General features: G+C 42.7%; 1 protein-coding gene across 26 annotated transcripts in view; it reads right to left on the bottom strand.

The window, feature by feature from the left end:
* PTK2 (protein tyrosine kinase 2) overlaps positions 1 to 27,454 on the bottom strand; it is a 356,647-nt gene that overhangs the window by 6,086 nt on the left and 323,107 nt on the right. For 18 of the 26 annotated variants that reach the window (XM_050801647.1, XM_050801656.1, XM_050801658.1 and 15 more), the window contains 5 exons: positions 20,636 to 20,698; positions 10,301 to 10,340; positions 8,770 to 8,876; positions 3,716 to 3,871; positions 407 to 487 (listed from right to left, as the gene is read on the bottom strand). In XM_050801647.1, coding sequence (XP_050657604.1) covers positions 407 to 487; positions 3,716 to 3,871; positions 8,770 to 8,876; positions 10,301 to 10,340; positions 20,636 to 20,698 — 447 coding nt within the window. Of the gene's footprint in view, positions 1 to 406; positions 488 to 3,715; positions 3,872 to 8,769; positions 8,877 to 10,300; positions 10,341 to 20,635; positions 20,699 to 27,454 lie in introns of those variants that run through there. The other 8 variants (XM_050801660.1, XM_050801636.1, XM_050801638.1 and 5 more) reach the window with 2 other exon arrangements.

The following is a 27,454-nucleotide window of genomic DNA, read 5'->3' as shown; positions in this document are numbered from 1 at the left end:
GAGGAGGCAGACCATGCACAATACCCGCCCCATTCATATCAGCATTCCTCTACCTCTGAGGTTCACGGCACCAGCAGCAGTTTCCCATGTGCCTTCCTCGTCCACTGCTCAGAGCCACTTGTATCTCGGGTGAGGACCGCGCACAGTGGCTCTGCAGTGGACTAGCAGCAGGAAGACCCAGAATCTGGAACTTGAGCGGCCACTGCTCCACACCACCCCTATGCCCTAGAATGAACAGCCCAGTCCTGGCTGGGGCCAGTGTTAGAGGAAAGGTCATCGCTTGTAGGGCAGTCGATGTCTCTGTCGGCCACAGACTGAGGAGCTGCCTTCAGCACCACAGACATCCCTGAATGTGTCCCTACCCAGTGCTGTCACAGAGGGCTGCAAGGGAAAGATTGTGCCCTACCTCTCGGTGGGTGCTGGCTGGTAGGAGGGGAATGGTCTCATCCACAGTGGCCAATAACGTCCTCAGGGCCAAGCCGACTTCCTAACAGGCAAGAATCACAACCAATATTAGAACACACACAAAGGATTTTTATGCCTTTCAGTTATATATATTTTAATTTGCTTTCCACAAGTTTCAAGGCAAATTTCTGTATTTCTTTTTCTCAGTGCTAAGCCCTATCTTGTAAGTTATGAAGCTCCTTTTTCTCCCAAAAGATTTAGATCTGACTATTCATTGCTCTAATACCCTAACGAGCGGGTTGAAGAACAGAAGTTCATGTGAGAAAAGTCACACAGATGCTGAGGGTGGAAAGCAGGATTTTTTTTTCTCATCTACTGCTTCCAAGCAGATTATACCACCCTCCTGGCTCCAACATGCCAACCCTGCCAACACAGGTTAGGATAAATAGTAACACCTTTCCCCAAGTGTGTTCACTGAATGTGTTCTCACCCAGGTACATTCAAACACTTCATGAGGCTGGCAAGAGATGACACTACTGCCCCGGATGCAAGGGGGCAGCCTTGCTTTGGACCCCATTCTGAATCTCAGGCTTCATCTATTATGTACACTGGGCAGAAACACTGCTCCCTGCCACTTCCGAGTTGTAGCAAAAACAGTCTAACTATGATTTAAAACAAAAAATTTTAAACTCCAAATTTTTATTACCGTCATCCTTATGGGGATCAAATAATATAATGACTAAGACATCAAATTACATGTAATATGAATAAAACCAGCAAGAAAATGACAGTTACTTATAATTGGATCAACATACAAAAACAATGTCATTTGGCTGAAGGAATATGGTTAAAAAAGTAGTGTCTATAAAATCACCATATAAAATCTTAAAATGTACAAAATTCTGAATGGTTTCATCTACTGCTGAGTTGTTTAAACTTGGCTGTGGGTTCATGCAAGTTCATCCTTAAGAACTTTGGTTAAAACTATTATGTGATACACTTCAGAAAAATGAACCAGAATGGATTAACTGTGCTTTCCATGAAACATTACAACTTTCAAGCAGCTTTTTCCATATTGATGGTTTATAAGAAGCTGTTGCAAAGATTGCTAATAGGTATACTAAAAAACAGTTGTAGCGGCCAGGCACAGTGGCTCATGCCTGTAATCCCAGCACTTTGGGAGGCCAAGGCAGGCAGATCACCTGAGGTCTGGAGTTTGAGACCAGCTTGGCCAACGGGGTGAAATCCCGTCTCTACTAAAAATATAAAAATAAGCCAGGTGTGGTGGCACATGCCTGTAGTCCCAGCTACTCAGGAGGCTGAGGCAGGAGAATCGCTTGAACCTCGGAGGCAGGGGTTGCAGTGAACCGAGATCGTGCCACTGCACTCCAGCCTGGAAGCCTGGGTGACAGAATGAGACTCCATCTCAAACAAAACAAAAAACCCAAAAACAACAATTGTAGGATTCTATAACTCAACAGCAAAATACAGTATGATTTAAAAAACAGGCCAAAAAAAGAAAAAACTTGACATTTTTCCGAAAAAGATACACAAATGCTCAAAAAGCAAACAGATGTTCAAGACCTGTATGCAAATCAAAGCCACACTTAAATACACTTCACATCCATTAGGATGACAATTAGTTTTTAAAACACACACACAAAACCCCAAGCTTCAAAATAACCTTCCAGAAAATAACAAGTTTTGGTGAGAATATGGAGAAACTGGAACCCTTGTGCACTGTTGGTGGGAATGTAAGATGGTGCAGCTGCTGTGAAAAACAGAATGGTGGCTCCTCAAAAAATTACAAATAGAATTATCAGTGATCCAGCAATTCTGAGTATACACTCAAAAGAAGTGAAAGCAGGGTCTCAAAAAGATATCTGAACATCCATGTTCACAGCAGCACTCTTCATGGCAACTGAAAGGTGGAAGCAACCCCAGTACCCTGTGAGGCTGAGTAAACAAACCACATGTGGCGTGAACACACAGTGGAGTATTACTCTGCCTTAAAAAGGAAGAAAATTCTGACACATGCTACAACACGGAAGAACTCTGAGATACTACGCTGAGTGAAATAAATCAGTCACAAAAAGACAAAGACAGTATGATTCCACTTACAAGCGGTGCCTAGGGTAGTCAATTCATTGAGACAGAAAGGAGGATGGCGGTTGCCAGGGGCTGGGGGAGGGAAAAGAGGAGTGTTCTTTCAAGTGTACAGAGTTTTGGTTTTGCAAGGAAAGGGTTATAGAAGTGGATGGTGCTGAGGGTGGCACAACATTGTGAATGTACCTAATGCCTCTGAAATGTACACTTAAAAATGGTTAAGATGGTAGTTTATGTTATGTGTATTTTACTACAATGAAAAAAAAGTATGTTCGAGTATGTTTCAGAAATACTGGCTTACAGCAAAGTTTGACCACACTCTCTGAACTGGAGGACACACCTCTGTGCACCCAACATGCCAGTCTGTACTCCTTAATAGGAGCCATTGCTGACCTTCCTTGAACCCACTGTCCTTTTTTTTTTTTTTTTAAAAGATGGGGTTTCACCATGTTGGCCAGGCTGGTCTTGAACTCCTGACCTCAAGTGATCTGCCTGCCTTGGCCTCCCAAAGCGCTGGGATTAAGGGCATGAGCCACTGCACCCAGTCTTTTTCACAGAACACCTGTCACTGTCTCCTAGGATCCCACTCCATTGAACACAATTTGGAAAACATTAGTTTACTGGCATGGTATTTTTATTTATTTTTACTCTTTTTAAAAGAAAATTCAATGAACACCCACATACCCAACCCTCAGCTTAAGAAGAAGAACACAGATAAATCCTCCCAATGTACCTTTCTTCAGTTGGCTCCTCCTTAGAGGTGTGGGATCTGAATTTGATAATGATCATTCCTCTACTTGTCTTTCATTCTAACAACGTAACCACATCTCCATAAGTCTTACACAGGATTATTTTGCATGTTTTTCAAGTTTACATAAATGGCATCATACTGTAAGCATACTTTTGCAGCTTTCTCTTTCACTGCAGACTTTATGTATGAGCGATAATTATTAAAAGAGTGTACTGCTTCAAGACACTCCCATCCTAGTGTATACTGACAGACGAAAATAAGATAGGAACAGCATTCCAGAATAACTGCGGTTCTCACTGACATTGTCTCTGTGTGGAGCCTCCGTGAAGACCTTCTAAAGCATCCGTTCTGACTTTGGTGGGGTGGGGGTCCCTAGAGACATCTATCAGCTGGCACCACAGCTTCCAGGAAACAAGAACATTTTTGCCAGTACACAATGTGACTGTGTTTTACCTTCACCATAGGGACATACTCCTCTGGTGGGGCTGGCTGGATTTTACTGGACATCTCGATGACAGCTTTCACCAGGCCCGTCACATTCTCGTACACCTTATCATTTGACCGGTCCAGGTTGGCAGTAGGAGGGGGGCTGATTTCCTGGGGCTGAAGCTGACAACACAGAAGCCAGTCATTTTTCTGCTCTCCAGCAGATGGCGTGAGATCACCACAATCAAGCTAGAGAGGGTCTTTACAAGAGATGAAAACAGATTGCAGAAGGTCATTGATTTTCTTGTGTGTACGGGATATAGTTCAGATTGAGAATGACAGTAAAGTAATTCCTCCAAGTGATAAATTAGGCAATATTTTTTTCTAACTTTGAGCTCAGTTAAAGGAAATGAGATGGAATCATATATATTATACTAAAAACCCCAGATTCTTTCAGAGACGTGATTCAACGTCCCCTCACCCCAAAATCATTTACCACAAGATAATAATCCATCTGAGGATTTACTGAATTTTAGACAAAATTACTTATTTGGCTAAAGAGTTAAATATTCTACATGAAGACTGTAAGGATTTCCACTTAGTTTGAATTCTGCAGTGAAAACGGTATGGCTCAGCTTAGCTGCCCTCAGCTGCCTAAAGGAAACATGTTCTTTCTACAATTATAAAAAGCTGACACATGAATGCACTTTAAGGGGATAGCATCTGTTTGCAGGTCATGACTGAAGTCAAAGCAGTAGTAGTGTCACTAGGAGCCTCCCTGTCAGAGACCCTGGTTTCAGCCAGCTCTGTGCTGACTGCTGGAAAGCACCTGGGCCTACGCTTATAAAGCCTCAGCTCTCTCACCCGGGCAATTGTGATGAGGAAAGATGAGGCCAAAGATGTAACAATGTCCACCTAGGGCCTGGGCACAGAAGAGACATCAAGAAATGTTACTGAGATAACTTGAGCACTGATGGTGGAATAACATGAGGGCCTTTGGGAAATCCTCAGCAGTATTTAAAAATTCCAACTGGTTAGAATTATAGCAGGAATAAAATGGTATATATATACACTTTTTAAAGAAGACTAACTTGTAGCATATATAGTTCAATCATGAACCTGCTGCCAGTGCTCAGTCTAAATATAAGTTCCCATTTCTAAACCCTTGGGTGCTTTTGCCCAAGTAATCTGGAACAGATTAATTCTTGGTTGTTCCAAAGTCTGGGTATGAGATAGAAAAGCACAAGAATAATTCATTTACTGCAAAGATGTGCATGTCTCATTCTTTAGCATATATAAACACTGCTTTTGGCATCTGTCAGTCATGAGAGGTGACAAACCAGGCCGAAGTGCCCTCCTACTTGGGCTTCCTGCTTTCCAGTCCAAAGTTACATGCAGAGCCAGGTGTGATAGAGAGAGCTGGACAGACACACAAAGACACAATGTGCTTACCCTCCATGGCTATTGTCGAACGGAAGGTGAGGAAAAGTTAAAGGAATTTATCAGAGAAAGGGAAAAAAGAAAAACAATATTAATAAAGGCATCAGACAAATCCCCCATAAAAACACATGAGCAGAACAAAAAGGAGCTAGTTTCCAAGCCTGCCCACCAGCTCTCACTCACTGTTGCCAGGGTGTGGCTACTGTGCCACCTGCTCACTGCCCCAGCACACTGCACAGAGAGGTCTGCCATGCACCATGCTCAGTTACAAAACAAATGCAGGGAACATGCAAAGCCCGAGGAACAATCCAGCAGCAGTGCAAGATCAACAGAATGAGGGCTCTTCAAAAAGAAAGGAGGAGGAGGACATATGGTTTTAATTACTGAAAACTGCCCATCTGAATTCTCAGAGATTCAGGAGAAACTAAAGCAGTCTCAATTCCTGAGCCCAGCCCCCCAATATCCGTGAGATCCACTTCATCATCTAGCCATAACGCTATCATAAAGATTCCTGACTTGGGGCTGCATTTAAAGATATCAGGCCCAGCCTGGCCAGTGTGCATGCACTACCATGACTGTTCTTTTAGGATGGATTCAATGACCTCTACCAAGCAGACAATGAAGAAACAGGTGTATATTTCATATTGTTTAAAAATCTACTTAGGCCGGGTGCGGTGGCTCACGCCTGTAATCCCAGCACTTTGGGAGGCCGAGGCGGGCAGATCACAAGGTCAGGAGATCGAGACCATCCTGGCTAACACGGTGAAACCCTGTCTCTACTAAAAATACAAAAAAAAAAAAAAAAAAAAAAATTAGCCGGGCGTGGTGGTGGGTGCCTGTAGTCCCAGCTACTTGGGAGGCTGAGGCAGGAGAATGGCGTGAACCTGGGAGGTGGAGCTTGCAGTGAGCCGAGATTGCACCACTGCACTCTAGCCTGGGTGACAAAGCAAGACTCTGTCTCGGTGGGGGGGGAGGGGGGGGAAATCTTTACTTAATATATTTTAAGTACACATTATTTTCAAGATTTCAATTTGCTTCATACCCTACATTAAGGGTATTCCTAATTATATTCATTATGTTATTCCAGCTATGAAACATAAGCATATGTCAGAATTCTAAGGTGGTACCTGATCTACCTCTAAAGTTGGTTTTTCATTGTAATACAAGCCATTTTGAAAGTCTGTTCTTTTGGCTTATGAAAATAAGAAGTAATTCATTAATCTCATTTTGTCCCCTTTTCTTTTTTTAAAGAGATAGGGTCTCACTATGCTGCGCATGCCAGATTCAAACTCCTGGGCTGAAGTGATCCTCCTTCCTCAGCCTCCCGAGTAGTTGGGACTATAGGGGTCTGCCATCATGTCTGGCACCTTTTTTGAAATTTACTGAAAGAAGCCAATATTGGGAAGGGTGTGTCCTTCCTCAGTTTTCCCTGGAGAAGACAGTGTGTCTTTAACAGAACTGTCAGGAGGCATCCTAGGGATTGGAGGCCTGGTGAACTGGGGAAGTTCCTGATTCCCAGGTACTTACAAGCCCCTGGCATGAACTCTGAGCACCAACCCTAAGGGCAGAGGCATCCCTAGACCAGCTGGTACTTTCACTATGGCCACAGAGAGCAGGCTAGTTTGTGCCAGTGGCTGCCCATTCACCCTCTGGTCACCTCCTCAATGAACACTGGCAAACGTGTGCCCTCTAAGCTGCAGGCTATCACTCTGGGCCTGGAGATGACATTTTCTCTTACCCTGGACTAACTTTCTGATGACTCTGAGAAGACAACAATGTATCCACATCTAACTAAGCTTAGCTTTGGAGGCCAGTGCCTTTGAGTCAAGTACGTGCTCAGCCAAGCCTGCGGCCAAGCACAGCTCAGCTATGTGGAGGCTGTGTAACCTTGAACAAACTGCTTAATCTCTGTGAGCCTTGGTCATTTGAGAAATGATACCACTACCAATCCTGTGAGGTTGACATGAGAACTGATAATACATGAAAAAGGACTGCCACAGAACTTGGTGAAGGGAAGCCATTCAATAAACGGTGGTTACTGGTAAAGCAAAGTTTATCTTAACCTGATGTGATATTTTTCAGATTTTAAGATGTCTTCCACTATAAGATGCATTTTTTTTTTTTTTTTTTTTTTTTTTTTTTTTAAGACAGAGTCTTGCTCTGCCGCCCAGGCTGGAGTGCAGTGGCGTGATCTTGGCTCACTGCAAGCTCCACCTCCCGGGTTCACGCCATTCTCCTGCCTCAGCCTCCCGAGTAGCTGGGACTACAGGCGCCCGCCACCTCGCCCGGCTAGTTTTTTTGTATTTTTTAGTAGAGACGGGGTTTCACTGTGTCAGCCAGGATGGTCTCGATCTCCTGACCTCGTGATCCGCCCGTCTCGGTCTCCCAAAGTGCTGGGATTACAGGCTTGAGCCACCGCGCCCGGCCTTTTTTTTTTTTTTTTTTTTTTTAACCTCGAGACGGAGTCTTGCTCTGTCGCCCAGGCTGGAGTGCAATGGCATGATCTCGGCTCACTGTAACCTCCGCCTCCTGGGTTCAAGTGATTCTCCTGCCTCAGCCACCTGAGTAGCTGGGATTACAGGCGTGCGCCACCACACCCAGCTAATTTTTTTGTATTTTTAGTAGAGACGGGGTTTCACCATGTTGGCCAGGCTGGTCTCGAACTCCTGACCTCGTGATCTGCCACCTGTCTTGGCCTCCCAAAATGCTGGGATTACAGGCGTGAGCCACTGTGCCCAGCCCAAGATGCAACATTTTTTAATGAACCACTAAGAAAGAAAAAAAAAATCCTGCCAATTAAACCAAAACACCATCCCAATTTTAGAGATATTAAAATGTGAATAAAAGGTATATAAGAATTGAGGAATAGGGTCTGTTTTGAGAGGTAATTTGTTATCTTAAGTGGAAAGTAAGAAGATCCCATCTCCTTACAGGACCCAGGTTAGAAAAGAAGAGCCTCCTCCGTCAGATCTCTCAGGGAGGAGGGCTGCTGCTCTAATGGCTCCAGCACTCGGTGAGGGCTGGTGGGGACCCAGGAGAGTCACAGGCACCAACAGCCCTAGCTGGCACCCCTTGGGGCAGGCTGCACCTGACTTCTGACTGCCAAACTCAGAAGCTTATGGTTGTTTGTGCGTGAGTCAAACACTCCCCTTGGTTTGAGGATGGCTCTACTCAGCATACACTGCTTTTACAAATCCAATTCTAACTCTAAATGGAAAATAAATAAGTCTTCCATGAAGCCACACTTACAAACTTGGAGCCTACGAAAGTCCTCACTTACCCCAAGCATCCTGGTTTAATTAATTTTTAAAACCAGAAACAATCTCGGCACTTTACCCTAAAGAAAACATTCTGTCTGATTAGAGGAAGATGTATGTAGAAAATCAGAATCTGACTGAGTTCCTAAAATCTGTTACACTGAGAGGAAAATGGAAAAGAAAATATTTGCATAAAGCTTTTCCCTGACTCTCAGAGGGGTTCAGAACCAGACCAATTGAGTACTGGGTCTCACTGCAGTTCCACTCTGCACTGTTCTGTTTTCAGCACCAACTCCATTCTATGACATGAACACCGTCAACTGAAAACTAGGGGACACCACAAATCCTGCAAGCAGAAGGTGCTGCACAGGCTCAGATGCCCACCTTGACACCCTCGTTGTAGCTGTCAGCAGGGCTGCTGAGGCTGGCAAGGCTTCCCAGGTGACCGGGAGCTCCAGGGCGAGGCGGTTTCTTTGGTGGAGCTGCAGGATCTGGTGAGAGAGAACAATTGCCATTAAGTCATGTGTGTTAAGAAAGAGTAACTGCTGGGGGCAGTGGCTCACGCCTGTAATCTCAGCACTTTGAGAGGCCGAAGCGGGCAGATCACCTGAGGTCGGGAGTTTGAGATCAGCCTGACCAACACGGAGAAACCCCGTCTCTAGTAAAAATACAAAATTAGCCAGGTGTGGTGGTGCATGCCTGTAATCCCAGCTATTCAGGAGGCTGAGGCAGGAGAATCACTTGAACCTGGGAGGTGGAGGTTGCGGTGAGCCAACATAGCACCACTGCACTCCAGCCTAGGCAACAAGAGCAAAACTCTGTCTCAAAAAAATAAAAAACAGGCCGGGCGCGGTGGCTCAAGCCTGTAATCCCAGCACTTTGGGAGGCCGAGACAGGCGGATCACGAGGTCAGGAGATCAAGACCATCCTGGCTAACATGGTGAAACCCCATCTCTACTAAAAAATACAAAAAACTAGCCGGGCGAGGTGGCGGACGCCTGTAGTCCCAGCTACTCGGGAGGCTGAGGCAGGAGAATGGCGAAAACCCGGGAGGCGGAGCTTGCAGTGAGCTGAGATCCGGCCACTGCACTCCAGCCTGGGTGACAAAGCCAGACTCTGTCTCAAAAAAAAAAAAAAAAAAATAAATAAATAAAAAACAGAGAAAGAAGGTTGGGCACTGTGGCTCACATCTGTAATCCTAGTACTTTGGGAGGCTGAGGTGGTCGGATGCCTGACCTCAGGAGTTCAAGACCAGCCTGGGCAACACAGTGAAACCCCATCTCTACTAAAATTAAAAAAAAAAAAAAAAGAAAAGAAAAGAAAAGAAAATTTAGCCAGGCATGGTGGTGTGCACCACACCTCAGCTACTTGGGAGGCTGAGGCAGGAGAATTGCTTGAACCCAGGAGGTGGAGGTTGCAGTGAGCTGAGATTGCACCCGCCACCATACTGCAGCCTGGGTGACAGAGTAAGACTCTGGCTCCCAAAAAAAAAAAAAAAAAAAAAAAAAAAAAAAAAAAAAAAAAAAAAAAAAAAGGAAAGAGAAAGAAACCACTCCTAAATAAATGCCTACTGCTGTTCTTACAAAATACTCTAATCTTGCATTCTAAGGAGGCATTTCTTTTCTTTTTTCTTTTTTTTGAGACCAAGTGTTGCTCTGTCACCCAGGCTGGAGTGCAGTGGCATGAGCTCGGCTCACTGCAACCCTAAGGAGGTATTTCTGATGCATTATACCAACAAATTCTTTTTCCCAATACTCTAGTAATGAGCTGAATGTGGTAAACATCGTACTTGCTGTGGTCTGTAGAGGCAAAATTAATCATGAGGGTATTCCAAAGCTACGACACCATATACATTCAAAACCTGCTTTCATCAAATTAAACTAACTTCTTTCCGCCCAATTCTTTTCTTCTTTACCTGGTTTACCCACAGGCTGATATATATGTTGGTTTCCAATCTGTGGGAAAAGAAAAGTTCAGTCAATGCACTGGTATATACAATTGGGTAATGACCTTTCTCTCCCACCCTGTCTATCTACCTCCTTGAACTTCTAGGCTAGATTCTGGGGTATCAAAATGAACAAGACAGGGTGCTGCATAAGATCTCAGTTGGGGTGGGGGATCAGGCAAATAAGCAAATGATGCCAATAGGATGTGTGGAAAGGGCTGTGAGAGAAGCAAGCATGGGACACTCTGGAACCACAAATACGGTGGTCATAACCCATTTAAAATGTTCTTACACGGCTGAGAATGTAAATTAGTGCAAATTCTATGGAAAATGAACTGGAAGAATTCAAAATAGAACTACTTATCAAGTAACTCAAAATAGAACTACTATTCGAACCAGCAATCCCATGACTGCGTATACGCCAAAGGAAAACAAATCATTGTATCAAAAAGATACCTGCACTGCTATATTTATCACTGCACCACTCCCAATATCCAAGATACGGAATCAACCTAAGTATCCATCAATGAATGTCTGGATAAAAAAAAATGTGGTATATGTATACAATAGAATACTATTTAGCCATAAAAAAGAATACAATTGGCTCGGCACAGTGGCTCATGCCTGTAATCCCAGCACTTTGGGAGGTCAAAATAGGCAATAACCTTAGGTCAGGAGTTCAAGACCAGCCTGGACGACATGGCAAAACCCTGTCTCTATTAAAAACACAAAAATTAGCTGGGCATGGTGGTACATGCGTGTAATCTCAGTTACCTGGGAGGCTGAGGCAGGAGAATTGCTTGAACCCAGGAGGCAGAGGTTGCAGTGAGCCGAGATCACGCCACTGCACTCCAGCCTGGGCAACGAGCAAGACTCTGTCTCAAAATAAGTAAATAAATAAATAAATTCCTGTCTTTTGCAGCAGTGGGGATGGATGCAGTAATGTGTAGGCCATTATCTTAGGTGAAACAACTTACAAACAGAAAATCAAATCAGGCATGTTCTCATAAGTGGGAGCTAAATACTGCGTACACATGTACCTAAGAATGTGGAATAGTCACTGGGGACTTGGAAGAGTTGTGGGCAGGGGGGGACAGCGTTAAGACATTACTTAATGGGGCCAGGCGCGGTGGCTCATGCCTATAATCCCAGCACTTTGGGAGGCCGAGGCGGACGGATCATGAGGTCAGGAGATCGAGACCATCCTGGCTAACATGGTGAAACCCCGTCTCTACTAAAAAAAAAAAAAAAAAAAAAAAAAAAAAAAAAAAAAAATTCGGGCAGCATGGTGATATGCCTGTAATCCTAGCTACTTGGGAGGCTGAGGCAGGAGAATTGCTTGAACCTTAGGGGGGTGGAAGTTGCAGTGAGCCGAGATTGCGCCAGTGTACTCCAGCCTGGGCAACAGAGGGAGACTCCATCTCAAAAAAAAAAAAAAAAAAAAAAATTACTTAATGGGTATAATGTACACTATTTGGGTGATGGTTATACAAAAAGCCCAGACTTCACCACTATGCAATATATCCATGACAAAAAACTGCACTTATACCCCTTAAATTTATACAAATAAAAAAATTTTGAAATATTCTTATATGGATGTCTCCAGTTTACCTCTATAGGGTTTAAAATCCCAGGACTTCCCAGTGTCTGCATCTTCTCCTGCCTGGCCTCCCAACTATGCTTATCACAAAAACGGGTACAACCAGAACAATGATGGAAAGGGGCTTGGTAGCACTGGGTGTGTAGATTCCCATGGGCCTACACTGTCATCATCCCCAAAGCACTGTGTGTGTCAGGACCTGTTGCTATACCTCCATCAGTTCCAGGCCAAGCCAGAGAAGCCAAACCACAGCCCAGAACTTCTGTTCCAGGCACACGATAAAGTTTCACTTAACACCAGTTCTCCTTCAAGTTGTCATACCTGAAACTGCACTTGAAATAGTCTTTCTGAGGCTAACTACCTGGAAAGAAATCTTTTTGGAATTATGTTCTACTTCTGAAAAGAAAGACTTTTCTCGCTTACTTTAGAATAATGAACTGGCTAATAGATCTACTCAAGGTGCTTTACTTTCTACTGAAAAGAGATCCACTTCTTCACAATACAAGGGCTATAAAAATAGCACACAAAATTAAAATTGTTCCTCCCTCACACGATCAAGTTGTTTTCAACATGTCATTTAACACCTCTGATTTTAAAGACTTGGAAAAAGTCTCGGAGCCTGAAGGTATGAAGAATGATACCATATCAACTTATTTTTGTGTAGCACTTTCTCCTTTACAGATCATTTTCATATCATTCACTTGTTCAATGAACAAGTGATTGAACACCTGCTTTGTTCGAGGCACTGTTCGAGGTATAAAACAAAGATCCTGCCTGGGAAGCAAACAGCTAACAATGCAGTGGAGGGAGACAGATAATAAACAATGAATATGTATTAGTATATTCTGTGTTCTGTTAGGAGAAGCTGTATCCCACAAAGAAAGGAGATGGCTGGGATAGAAGGAGAGGAGCTACAAGTTTTTTGGTATTTATTTACTGATTGACTGAGTGAGTGACAGAGTCTTACTGTCGCCCAGGCTGGAGTGCAGTGGCACAATCTTGGCTCACTGCAACCTCTGCCTCCCAGGTTCAAGTGATTCCCCTGCCTTAGCCTCCCAAGTAGCTGGGATTACAAACGCCCACCATAATGCCTGGCTAATTTTTTGCATTTTTGGTAAAAATGGGGTTTCACCATGTTGGCCAGGCTGGTCTTGAACTCCTGAGCTCAAGTGATCCGCCCACCTGGGCCTCCCAAAGTGTTGAGATTACGGGAGTGAGCCACTGCTCCTGGCCCTTTTGTTTTTCTGAGACAGGGTATTACTCTGTCACCTAGGTTGCAGTGCTGTGATCTCAGTTCACTGCAGACTCAACTTCCTGAGCTCAAGTGATCCTCCTGCCTCAGCCTCTTGAGTAGCTGACAGCTGGGACCACAGGTGCACGCCACCACACCTGGCTAGTTTTTATATTTTTTGTAGAGACAAAGTTTTGCCATGTTACCCAGGCTGGTCTCAAGCTCTTGAGCTCAAGCGATCCACCCACCTTGGCCTCCCCAAGTACTGGGATTACAGGCCTGAGCCACTACCCCAGACCAAAGCTGCAGTTTTAAGTAGGAAGGTCAGGCCTTCTAAGAAAGTGATCCCTGAAAGGGAACACTTGTAGCAACCTGGGAGAAGAGTAGCTTGGAGACAGAGGAGTCCCAGTAGGGCACATCGAATGTGTGATGAACAGCGAGGTGGTCAGGGTAGATAGAGAGGCGTGAGGGCAGGGAATGCTGGAAACGGGTCAATACTTAACAACAGATAGTGTCTATTGGCTGTGTTGTACTCACCGCTTCAGGCAATAAAACCCATGCCCTTTTAAATTTAAAAAAATTTTAAATTTATGTGGCGCCTGTCCCCAGCCAGCAAGCTCACGGCCAGCTGAGTGCTCTCCATGTTTTTTTTGTTTATTTGTTTGAGCTAGAGTCTTGCTCTGTTGCCCAGGCTGGAGTGCAGTGGTACAATCTTGGCTCACTGCAACCTCTGCCTCCCAGGTTCAAGTGATTCTCCTGCCTCAGCCTCCCAAGTAGCTGGGATTATAGGTGTGTGCCACCATGCATGGCTAATTTTTTGTATTTTTAGTAGAGACAGGGCTTCACTATGTGGGCCAGGCTGGTCTTGAACTCCTGACCTCAGGTGGTCTGCTCGCCTCGGCCTCCCAAAGTATTGTGATTATAGGTGTGAGCTACCGCGTCGGGCCCCATGCTCATTTTAAAAGGTTTAAAAATACAAAGAACTTTCTGGTTGATACTTGGGTAACAAGAAAGTTTGATGAACTAGAAAATCCTATTCTCAGAACATCCTGGAGTAATCTAGCCAATGTGTGATCACGTGCAACCTGCTCGGTACTCAGGTACAGTAAAGGAGAGACCCTGCTTCAGAAGTGACAGGATGAGTGTGTGGAGCTAGGCCTCGTGCAAGGTTCTGTGTGGACCCCGCTGTTTACTTTGGAAAAGTTGCAGAGCTGCTAGGGGCTTTGGTTTTTCCATTTGTAAACTGAGGCTAATAACACTTACCTAATAGGACAACTAGGCTGTCATCACAAAATGAACATGCTGTCAACCTGTGTGTTAAAGTCTAAATAAATTTTTACTTTTTATGCACACTGATGGGATCAATTTTCCACTAGTCAGTTATTAATGTTTACTAACTAGTTCACATCCATTTACAGTCTACATGGCTTTCTAGTCAAAGGGTTCTCCCTGAAGCCGTGGCACATTTCTAAAAGTGTTAAAAGCTGGAGCATTTCACAAATAGGGCCAAAACCAAATTATCATCTTTAGGAAAGCACAAAAGGGGAAAAAAACCAGAAATGGTCATAGCATGTTAACAGTCCCCAGGAAGGCAGTCAGTGAAGTCTGTTGAGAAAGGCTGGCTATATGTGCATAAATGGGGGCACTTAGGCAAGTTTTCTTTGAGTCCTGGTCTACTCATTTGTGAAATGTGGATGACGACAGTACCCGATGTGTCAAGAGTGATGCGACACAGCACCTCGCAGTACTAAGCCAGGTCGTCAGTTAGCACTAAGCACTCTTACTATTACCTCCACCTGGCACAAAGCAAACTGAGATCTTAGGTGGGCCCATCGTGTGTCATCTGATTGTCTTAGAAGTTCTTTTTTTCTTTTTTAAAGACAGAGTTTTGCTCTTCTGGCTCAGGCTGGAGTGCAATGGCACAATCTTGGCTCACTGCAACCTACGCCTCCCGGGTTCAAGCGATTCTCCTGCCGCAGTCTTCTGAGTAGCTGAGATTACAGGTACCTGCTACCAAGCCTGAATAATTTTTTTGTATTTTTAGTAGAGATGGGGTTTCACCATGTTGGTCAGGCTGGTCTCGAACTCCTGACCTCAGGTGATCCACCTGCCTCGGCCTTCCAAAGTGCTGGGATTACAGGCGTGAGCCATTGCTCCTGGCCACAAGTTCTTATTAATAAAGCATTTCTGCATAATCCTTCTATCCAGGTTTGATTAATTAACAAATTCACATTTTTTTCTGAGTACCTTCTATGGGCCACACACTGGAACACAAAGAATTTTCCTTATCTAACAAATTTCCTATTAGCAATGTTCTAAATAGCTAGTATCTTGAATAGGACTTATTTTCACACCAAGACCAACTGCTTGTTATGCATCTGTCTCTTCAACACAAGGAAGGAGCTCAGTGTATGGGAATGTTAAATGGCTGATAATGAAACCTCCTTGCTCATGAACTAAAGAATGTCGGCCAGTGCGCCCGACTGGGTGCTATTTTATATAGAAAAAATGTTTGCAAGATGTTAAGGTAAGTGTTGACAGTTGCATACACACACATGTGACTAGAAGTCAACTCAGTAGTTTCACCCTTATTAGGGTAAAACTTTAACTCCATAACTCTGCTACCTCACAGGCACAGCAAATGTTTAAGGAAATCTGCATTTAACTTAGACATTTGCTGATGGAAATTTGGCGTTGGTTTGTTCAAATTAGTAAGGTTAAGAAGACTAGGTTAAATATAATTGGAATAATCATAAGCTAGCTCTTTAAAGAGAATTTCAGGCATTCTCCCCCTGCAACATCCAGAAGAAAAAAAATCTTGCTTGAACAAGTTTTCTGTGACTCCGGAGACTTTTATAACCATATAGTAAGAGTATAAAAATTTAGCAAATGGGCCAGGTGGATCACTTGAAGTCAGGAGTTTGAGAACAGCTGGCCAACATTGTGAAACCCTGTCTCTACTAAAAATTCAAAAATTAGCTGGGCGTGGTGGTGCATGCCTGTAGTTCCAGCTACTCGGGAGGCTGAGGTACAAGAATCACTTGAACCTGGGAGTCGGAGGTTATAGTGAGTCAAGACCACCCTACTGCACTCCAGCTCTGGGTGACAGAGCGAGACTCCGTCTCAAAACAAAAACGAAAACAACAACAACAAGAAATTTAGCAAATGACAGCTTGTGTTAACAACAGCTAATATGTGTATATATTTCTTCACTCGACCTTAGCCAAAAGGCTGAGAAATGACGTACATATTTCTTTAGGTCACAGAGAGCCTGGCTTATTACTAAAAGGTGCTCCTCTCTAACTCATTCTAGGAGGCCAGAATCATTCTGAGTCCCAAACCTGGCAGAAACAACAAAAGAAGAACACTTTAGGCTAACGTCCCTGATGATTAAACAACAGAATACGCATTCTTCTCATCTGCACATGATACATACTCTAAAATAAACCACACAATTGGTTATAAAACAACTGTATAGCAAATTAAAAACAAACCCAAAATCACACCAACCACACTCTAGGACCACAGCACAATAAAAATAGAAATCAGTACTAAGAAGATTGTTCAAAACCATTTGATTACATGGAAATTAAACAACCTGCTCCTGAATGACTTCCGGGTAAGGCAGAAATCAAGCAATTCTTTGAAACTAATAAGTACAAAGATACAACATACTAGAATCTCTTGAACAAAGCTAAGGCAGTGTTAAGAGGAAGGTCTATCGTGCTAAACATCTACACCAAAAAGTTAGAAAGATCTCAAATTAATAACCTGACATTGCACCTTGAGGAACTAGAAAAACAAGAGCAAAACAACCCCAAAGCTAGCAGAAAACAAGAAATACCCAAAATCAGAGCTGAACTAAATGAAACTGAGACATGAAAAAACATACAAAAGATAAATGAAACCAGAAATTGGTTATTTGAAAGAATACATAAGAATGACAGACCACTAGCTAGACTAATTAAAAAAAGAGAGAAGATCCAAATAAATACAATCAGAAATGACAAAGGGGACATTACCACCAACCCCACAGAAAAATACATATAACTATCATAGAACATTATGAACACCTCTATGCACATAAACTAGAAAATGTAGAAGATATGGATGAATTCCTGGACACATACACATTCCTAAGACTGAGCCAGGAAGAAATCAAATCCCTGAACAGACCAATAATGAGCTCTGAAATTGAATCAGTAATAGACAGCCTACCAACCACCAAAAGCCCAGGACCAGACAGTTTCACAGTTGAATTCTAACAGATGTACAAAGATGAGCTAGTAGCACTCTCACTAAAACCATTCCAAAAAATTGAGGAGGAGGTACTCCTCTCTAACTAATTCTAGGAGGCCAGTATCATTTTGAGTCCCAAACCTGGCAGAAACAACAAAAAAAGAAAATTTCAGGCCAATATCCCTGATGAACATAGATACAAAATTCCTCAACATAATACTGGCAAAACGAATCCAGCAGCAGCACAACAAAAAGCTAATTCACCACAAACAAGTAGGCTTTACCCCTGGGATGCAAGGTTGGTTCAACATATGAAAATCAATTAAACGTGATTCATCACATAAACAGAACTAAAAATAAAAACCACAGGATTATTTCAATAGATGCAAAAAAAAAAAGCTTCCAATAAAATTCAACCTCATTTTATGTTAAAAACCCTCAAAAAACTAGGTAATGAAGGAACATAACCCAACATAACTCAAAATAATAAGAGCCATCTACGACAAACTCACAGCCAACATCTTATTGAATGAATGGGCAAAGGCTGGAAGCATTCCCCTGGAGAACTGAAATAAGACCAGGATGCCCACTCTCATCATATCTATTCAACATTAGTACCGGAAGTCCTAGGCAGAGCAATCAGGCAAGACAAAGAAATAAAAGGGATCCAAATAGGAAAAGAAGAGGTCAAACTTCTGTGTGTGCAGATGATATGATTTTATATACAGAAAACTCCATAGTCTTGGCCCAAAAGCTCTTAGATCTGATAAACCAGCAGTCCCCCATCATTTCGGCACCAGGGACAGGTTTCGTGGAAGACAATTTTTCCACGGATTCAGGGGATGGGGTGGGGGATGGTTTTGGGATGAAACTGTTCCATCTCAGATCATCAGGCATTAGAGTCTCATAAGGAGTGTGCAATCTAGATCTCTCGCAAGCGCAGTTCACAATTGGGTTCACATGCCCATAAGAATCTAATGCTGTCACTACCCTGACAGGAGGAAGAGCTCAGGCATTAATGCTGGCTAGCCCACCACTCACCTCCTGCTGTGTGGCCCAATTCCTAACAGAATATGGACCAATACCGGTCTGTGACCCAGGAAGATGGGGACCCCTGTGATAAACAACTTCAGCAAAGTTTCAGGGTACAAAATCAACGTACAAAAATCAGTAGCATTTCTCTACACCAACAACATCAGTTGAGTGCTAAATCAAGAATGCAATCCCATTTACAACAGCCACACACACAAAATACCCAGGAATATAGCTAACCAGGGAGGTGAAAGATCTCTACAATAAAGAATTAAAAACACTGCTGAAAGAAATCAGACATGACACAAACAAATGGAAAAACAATCCATGCTCATGGATAGGAAGAATAGATACCATTATAATGGTCATACCGCCTAAAGTGCTTTACAGATTCAATGTTGTGCCTATCAAACTACCAATGACATGCTTTACAGAATTAGAAAAAGCTATTCTAAAATTCATATGGAACCAAAAAAAAAAAAAAAAAAAAAAAAGCCTGAAGAGCCAAAGCAATCCTAAGCAAAAAGAACAAAGCTGAAGACATCACATTACATTACATGACTTCAAACTATACTACAAGGCTATAGTAATCAAAACATCATAGTTCTGGTACAAAAACAGACATACAGACCAACAGAACAAAATAGCCTAGAAATAAAGCTTCATACCTACAACCATCTGATCCTTGACAATGCTGGCAAAGACAAGCAATGGGGAAAGGACTCCCTATTCAATAAATGGTGCTGGGACAAGAAGCTAGCCATATGCCAAAGAATAAAACTGGGTCCCTTCCTTACACCATATACAAAAATCAACTCAAGATGAATTAAAGACTTAAATGTAAAACCTAAAACTATAAAAACCCTCGAAGAAAACCTAGGAAATACCATTCTGGACATAGGCCCTTGCAAAGATTTCATGATGAGGACAGCAAAAGCAATCATAACAAACAAAAAATTACAAATAGGACCTAATTAAACTAAAGAGCCTCTTTACAGCAAAAGGAACTATCAACAGAATAAACAACCCACAGAATGGGAGAAAATATTTGCAAGCTATGCATCTGACAAAGGTCTAACATCAAGCATCTATAAGGAACTTAAAGCAAATTAACAAGAAAACCAAACAACCCCATTAAAAAGTGGGCAAAGGACATGAACACACACTTTTCAAAAGACGACATAAACATGGCCAACAAGCATATGAAAAAATGCCCAATATCACTAATCGTTAGAGAAATGCAAATCAAAACCACAATGAGATGCCATCTGACGCCAGTCAGAATGTCTATTATTAAAAAGTCAAAAAATTAACAGTTGCGAGGTTGTGGAGAAACAGGAACACTTAGACACCGCTGGTGGGAATGTAAATTACTTCAGTCACTGTGGAAAGCAGTTTGGCGATGTCTCAGAACTTGAAACATAAGTAGCATTTGACCCAGCAATCTCTGTACTGGGTACACACCCAAAGGAATATAAATCTTTCTACCATAAAGACACATGCATGCTTATATTCATCACAGTACTGTTCACAATAACAAGGTCACGGAATCAACCTAAATATCCATCAATGATAGACTGGATAAAGAAAACGTGGTATGTATACACTATGGAATACTATGTAGCCACAAAAAGAATGAGATCATTTCATCTGCAGCAACATGGGTGGAGCTAGAGGTAATTATCATTATCTTAAGTGAACTAACACAGGAACAGAAAACCAATACCACATGTTCTCATTTATAAATGGGAGCTAAACACTCAGTACACATGGACACAATGAAGGGAACAACAGACTCCGGGGCCTACTTGAGGGTGGAGGGTGGGAGGAGGGTGAGGATCAAAACACCACCTATGAGGTATTATGCTTATCACCTGGGTGCCAAATGATCTGTATACCAAGCCCTTGCACCAGCAACATGCGATCTACTTATATAACAAATCTGTACATGTACCCCTGAAATGAAAATAAAAGTTAAATGAAAAAGCCTTTATCAATAATAGTGCAGACAACTTCTGTATCTGAATAAAAATTCTAGGCTTTACATCACAGATTTTCAGAATCTTAAAATGTTAACTTTATTTATAGAATATTCTGTTCCCTATTACAACTATTAGTCAATTTGGAAATCTTATGACATAAACATTGATGGTCCACGCACAGGAGAACTGGAAATCAAATCCTGCTGAAAACTCAGGCTTACCGGACCCTGAAGACTTCCATCCTCCCTGTCAATACTGCCTCGAGAGAGTCTCACATCAGGTTTCTGAAGAAATTAAAACAAAATCAAAACAATTTCATTTTTGATTTGAAAATTATCGACAGATTCTGTATTAAATTCCTTCCTTTATAACACAATTGTTCTCATAGTGGAAAGTTCCCCAATTTCAAAAGAATTCCAGTGATGATGAATGAAGGCTGGCTGCCTTGGGAAGAACCGCATTCCTCTCCACACACGCACACCTTACAGACTGGCACCTGCACTGGCCCACCCAGTGCTGGAGAACCTACACTTCACTTCTACTCCAAGTAGCACAGCAGGCTTTCTTCTTCACTGAGACCTGCAACCCCAGGATAAAAATACCAGGCATTACTTGCGGCTTTCTGACAGAATATGGCTCATACGGATTTGGCTGTCTTGCCAAAGCAGCAAATGAATTCAATTACAAGACTGCTTTCCCACACTGCATCTAGAATATAGAAACCAAACAGATAAATGTAGATTTCATGTAAATAATAGTACAGAAATTTCACCAGTATCAGAATAAACGAAGTAGGCTACATGTCTTTATGGTGAAGGAACAGGGTTGAAAACAACCCCGTGCCCTGCAGCATGGGTTCCGTGGAGCCTTCAGCCACAGTGGCCACATACTTCTGCCTGGAACACTTCTGTTTACTCTTCAAGGCTCAGCCAGATACCCTTTCTGGGCAGCATGTTTCCTAATTCAAGCAGAGCTGGTCGCTTCTTAGCCTGTGCCTTACAGGTATCTCTCTACATTGGCACATATCATGCACAATTACTTCCCTCATTAGAGATGGAGCATCTTGATGTCTTATTTGTCTGTGTATCTCCTATTCCCCACACCTGAACCTGTCACTGAGCACACCATCTGCAACCACTTGTTGGGTAGGGGATCGAGACATAAGCTTCACCTCTCCCTTCTTTTCCAATTCCAGTGCTGTAGCCCAAACCCCTTTCATTGTACCAGTTCCTCCTAGGCTTTCTGCCTCTGTCTTAACTATCTCTAATGAAAGCAGGGGTCAGTGGTGGGTGCCAGCGTGTAGTAGGAAGTTGGTAAAGGACACAGCCACCATTAAGATAAGAGTGATCCTCTGATGGCTCAGAGGTAAACAGACTTTCCAGGACAGGGGCCCTGCAGTGTCCTTTGCCTTCTTCCTCCCTTCCCCCTTTCTTTCCCTCTCAGGCACAGTGCCTGCAGGTAGTTGGCTAAGGTCTAAAAGGGGGCTCTGGCTGATTGCTGTTAACAGTCCTCAGGGATTCCATGTGGGAAAAGGTGAAACTTGCGTGTTGTCCCTGAATTTAGGGCAGACTTTGGCTCACTTATGGAAAAACATTCCAATAATCAGAGGCATCCTGAAACAGAATAGACAGACTTGACAGCAGTAGCAGAGAGTAAGCAAAGAGGGCAAAAGTCACAACTTACTTGTTACCTGTTCATTCAACAGAATTACAAAACAGCTCATGTATATCAGCCCCATATCCCTAGTGCCCGGCACAGTTTCCGGCTGGTGTGCACTCAACACATCAATGTTGACTGAATTAACCTCTATGCTACTATATAAAAAAAAGATGTTCTCTTTAATGTAAAAATATTCATTTAAAAACAATAGCTAAATATAGGTGGAAAATGACCTAAATCCTCAAATGCAGTGTTGGGTGTGGTGGTGTGTGCCTGCAATTTCACCTATTTGGGAGGCTGAGGTGGGAGGACCCCTTGAGGCCAGGATATCAAGACCTGCCTGGGTGACATAGTGAGAACTCATCTCTACAAAGAAAAAAATTTTTAAAATTAGCTGGGCATGATGGTGTGTGCCTGAGTCCCAGCTACTGGAGAGGCTGAGGTGGGGGGATGGTTTCAGCCCAGGAGTCTGAGGCTGTAGTGAGCTACCATTGTGCCATGGCACTACACCCTGGGTGACTAAGCAAGACTTCGCTCTGTTAGAACTCTGTCAATGAGTAAACCAGAAAAGTTTAGAATAAGTATTTCCAAACTCTGACAAGCATAACTTAAAACATTGTACGGTGTTTATATGTACTATAATATCAAGGAACAATAATTTAAAAAATGCATTCTTACTGCAGATGTGATATATATAACTAATGCCCACACAGGGGAAGTCAAACCCAGAGGCATGCAGTTGGCGACTATGGCAGAAAGTATGCTGTGTCTTACCAGAGAGGCCTATCCCATTAGTTGTGGACAGCTGTGGTTGGGTGTGAAAGAGCTCCAGAGAAAACTGAGAGGTAGGTAGTTCCTGACTTCCAGCATAGAATCTTCTCTGACAGGTAAGATAGACATGAATAGACAGAAAGGAAACCAGGCAAACACACGTAATATTTCAACCATTGATTCCAACTGGCAACTGAAGGGGAACTCGCTGGGGCGGTCCTATTCCATGGAGTAGAACTCACAGATTCTATTCCATGGAATGTTGAGGTTCTGCTACTGTCTGAATGAAGAGGCAGCTTTCTGGGGCCTAAACATCCCAGATATACTTAAGAAAAATATTCCAAAACACAATGGACTTTGAGAAAAAGTACCTGAGAAGACGAGACTTCAGGTTGACAATTCACAGAACATTACTCAACGTAAATATCAAGGTCAGGAAAGATTTCGGGAAGACCAAGGAACTGTTCAAGCTTAAAGGAAACTCAAGAGATATGATAACTAAATACATCTCACGATCCACGACTTTTTTCTAGAAAGGACATTCTGTGGACAACTGGTAAAACATGAAGAGTCTGTTGATTAGCTAACAGTATTGTATTATTGCTAATTTCCCAACATTGGTAACTCGGCTGTGGTTATTTAAGAGAACATCCTTACTTTTAGGAAATTCACATTGAACTATTTTAAAAAGTAGGATATCTGGTATTTACTTCCAAATGGTTCAGAAAAAATGGTATGTACAAATATGCAAAGCAAATGAGGTCAAATGTTAACTGGAGACTCCAGGTAAAGGGAATGTGAGAATTCTTTGTACCATTCTTGCAACTTTTAAAATGTCTGAAACTATCCTTTCCTCTTTTGCCCATTTACTTGAGGGACAAGCTGGGAGCTGGGTCTGCTTAGGGGTTTTGTTGAAGGGCTCTAAACAGAGAGTGGAGGTGATTAGGTTTGACTCTCTTGTAGCAGGAAGGACAACAATTTTTATTTTATTTTATTATTTATTTTATTTTATGTTATTTTTTGAGACAGAGTCTCGTTCTGTCGCCCAGCCTGGAGTGCAGTGGCCGGATCTCAGCTCACTGCAAGCTCCGCCTCCCAGGTTCACGCCATTCTCCTGCCTCAGCCTCCCAAGTAGCTGGGACTACAGGCGCCCCCCACCTTGCCTGGCTAGTTTTTTGTATTTTTTAGTAGAGACAGGGTTTCACCGTGTTAGCCAGGATGGTCTCGATTTCCTGACCTCGTGATCCACCCGTCTCGGCCTCCCAAAGTGCTGGGATTACAGGCTTGAGCCACCGCGCCCGGCCTATTTATTCATTTTTTTGAGTCTCCCTCTGTCGCCCAGGCTGGAGTGCAGTGGCACGATCTCAGCTCACTGAAAGCTCCGCCTCCCAGGTTCATGCCATTCTCCTGCCTCAGCCTCCCGAGTAGCTGGGACTACAGGCGCCCGCCACCACGCCCGGCTAATTTTTTGTATTTTTAGTAGAGACAGGGTTTCACCGTGTTAGCCAGGATGGTCTCGATCACCTGACCTCATGATCCACCCACCTTGGCCTCCCAAAGTGCTAGGATTACAGATGTGAGCCACCATGCCCGGCCAACAGTTTCTATTTTTAAGAGACAGGGCCTTGATCTGCTGCCCAGGTCAGAGTGCAGCGGCTATTCACAGGCACAATCATAGTGCATTACAGCCTCGAACTCCTGGCCTCAAGCAATCATCCACCTCAGTTTCTGGAGTAGCTGGGACTATAAATGCATGCCACCATGCCCAGTTAGAGCTACAGTCTAAGAAAACAAAAGACCCACCAGGCCCAAGTTATGATGTGGTCATTTAATAGTTACAGGATTTTGGTTATTTTAAAATATCGTATATACCCTCATTTGTCAATAATCTAACGAAACATGCACTTACTGTAGAAAAATTAAGATACTGCGAAAATAGATGAAAAAATTACAAATCACTCAACCTTACCATTTGGAAATAATTGTCATTAGTTATTATGGAGTAATTAAAATGTAAAAGTAATTATCATTAGTTAATACTGTGGTGTAAATGTATGTTTACAAACATGGAACCACATTATATGATTCTGCAGCCTTCACATAACATTTACACAGGGCAAGCTGACAAAACAATGCTTAAGGCTGCACAATGTTCCACTGCATGACTATCATCATAAAATAGACAATGGTAGTAAAGGGTGTGGGCTGTGGCACCAGGTGGCCTGGGTTCAAATCAGGCTCCAGTATTTACAAGCTGTGTGACCTGGGCCTCAATTTCTTCATCTCTAAAATGGAACAGTAACTGTAACCAACACATAGGATTGTTAGGAGGATGAAATGAGTTAACATTTGCAAAGTACTAAGTTGGTGCCACATAAGAGTTAAAATAAACAGTTCTTTTATTGTTGGACATTAGGGTCATTTTCAAAATCCTTTATAAATAAGTTGTAGATGAACACCTTTGTATACAAATCTTTGACTAAGTCCCTGATTGTTTCCCTGGGACAGATTTTTTTCCTTTTTCTTTTAGAGATGGGGGGGCGTCTCACTATGTTATCCGGGCTGGTCTTAAACTCCTGTGCTCAAGTGATCTTCCTGTCTCGGCCACTGTGCCTGGCTCTGGAGCAGATTTCTAAGAAAGGAATTCCTAAGTCAAAGAGTTGGAACATTTGAAAAATCTTGGTATAAGTTTCCAAATTGCTCAAGGCTGTCCTGATTCTCATCTGCGTCAGTAATGTGTGATGGCATTTCTCTCACTGCGCCCTAGCACCACTGTGCTGTCATCTTAGAACTCTCAACCAATTCATAAAGAAGATACTCAAATATATTGTTGTGACTTGTTCCTCTCCTCCTCCCTTTCCCCAAATAGTTGAACATTTCTGTTTCTTATTATGAGATGCAAAGTTCCATGAAGACAGAGGCTATGAAGCTGTCTGCTTCACCGCTGCATCTCTGTTACCTGGTAGAACACGGGACAAACAGGTGGAGGAAATGAACGCTCTGTGCATTTTTCTAGCGAACTGATTGTCCATGCCCCTTTGGACAAGGCATATAACCTGTCTAGGCCCAGTTCCTCACCTGTAAAATAGGTAGAATAATACCTACCTCAATCAGTCATTATCAGAACTGAAGAAGTGCCTGGCAGCATTGTGCACATAGATGTGTAGTAACTATTTGCTGAAGGAATGCTTCAATTAATATCCAAGGCACATGAGATATGTTATAGACGAGGAACTTGACTTAGAAAGATTTAGTTGCTTGGGGTAACACAGCTCTTCAACAGTGGAGGTGGGCTTCAATCAGTCAACAGATGTAAGTACCTTCTATAGGCAGGAAATATTTACTGTTTTACTTAAACAAAAAATGCAACTCATTTATATTTTTGCCTATAGAGTAAGCTATTATGTTTCATGTGTTTACATGAATTAATCTGTTTTTATTTCTATATAAATTTCATGAAATGACTTTCTTTAATGTGTAATTCCCTAATGTGGTATTTTCCTGAAGACAGGATTTTAATTTTAAAATGAGAAAGGCTTATCCATTTAAAATCAAATCTACTTGTGTTCTGTGAATGAAATAAATACTTGAGCTTTTTTTTTCATACAGCACACATGGCCTCCTGAATGAAAGATGAGGGCCCACTGGGAACTGAAGAGCGATACAGCCAGAGACAGTCAATCAGAAAGAATGGATTCTCAGCCAGGTGCGGTGCCTCACGCCTGTAATCCCAGCACTATGGGAGGCTGAGGTGGGCAGATCACCTGAGGTCAGGAGTTCAAGACCAGCCTGGCCAACATGGTGAAATCCCGTCTCTACTCAAAATACAAAAATTAGCTGGACATGGTGGTGCACACCTGTAGTCCCAGCTACTCGGCTGGCTGAGGCAGGAGAATTGCTTGAACCCGGGAGGCGGAGGTTGCAGTGTGCCAAGATCACGCCATCACACTCCAGCCTGGGGGACAAGAGCGAGACTTCATCTCAAAACAAACAAACAAAAACAAACCAAAAAAACACTTCCATTTAGCTACAGTCTCTACTCTCATGTGGGTGGGTATGGCTCTGGAAAACTTCAAATTTAAGGTTTATAGCTCAGTCTTTTCTCTTTTCACTATACTGTATTGCTTTCAAATCTGGAATCTGGTATGAGGGCAAAAATAGGAGAGCTGTGGCCCTGCTACATAGCACATGCAGGGACAGCAGCCTGGTTTCAGACAGACAGCCTTGTGCCACTGCTTTCTAGTTCCCTGTCTTGGCATTCATCTTTCATTCAGACTGACTGGATCTGCTATGTGAGGGAAAAATGCTCACATATTTCTTTCTCAAAACACAAAGTAGGCTTTATATAGACAGGGCTTTCTCATTTAAAATTAAAATCCTGTTTTAAGCATAGTACCACATTAGAAAATTATTGTGCACACAGTAATAAAAAGAAGCAAGATGCAAAGTTACTCTATTTTTAAGCAATGCCCAATAGGAAAGAAAGCTCTGTCAACCAACTGAGGTTCTAACTAAGGTTGCCAGCACTCTCTGGCACTCACTTTGTAAGACAGCTTTCAGAGTATATTTGCAGGCACAGAACTATTTCAGAAAGGACAGTATCTGACGTG

This window comes from Macaca thibetana, chromosome 8, assembly GCF_024542745.1.
Source record: "Macaca thibetana thibetana isolate TM-01 chromosome 8, ASM2454274v1, whole genome shotgun sequence".
Lineage (NCBI taxonomy): Eukaryota > Metazoa > Chordata > Mammalia > Primates > Cercopithecidae > Macaca > Macaca thibetana.
Note: the sequence above shows the minus strand (reverse complement) of the source record. Positions and strands in the feature narration are given on the sequence as shown.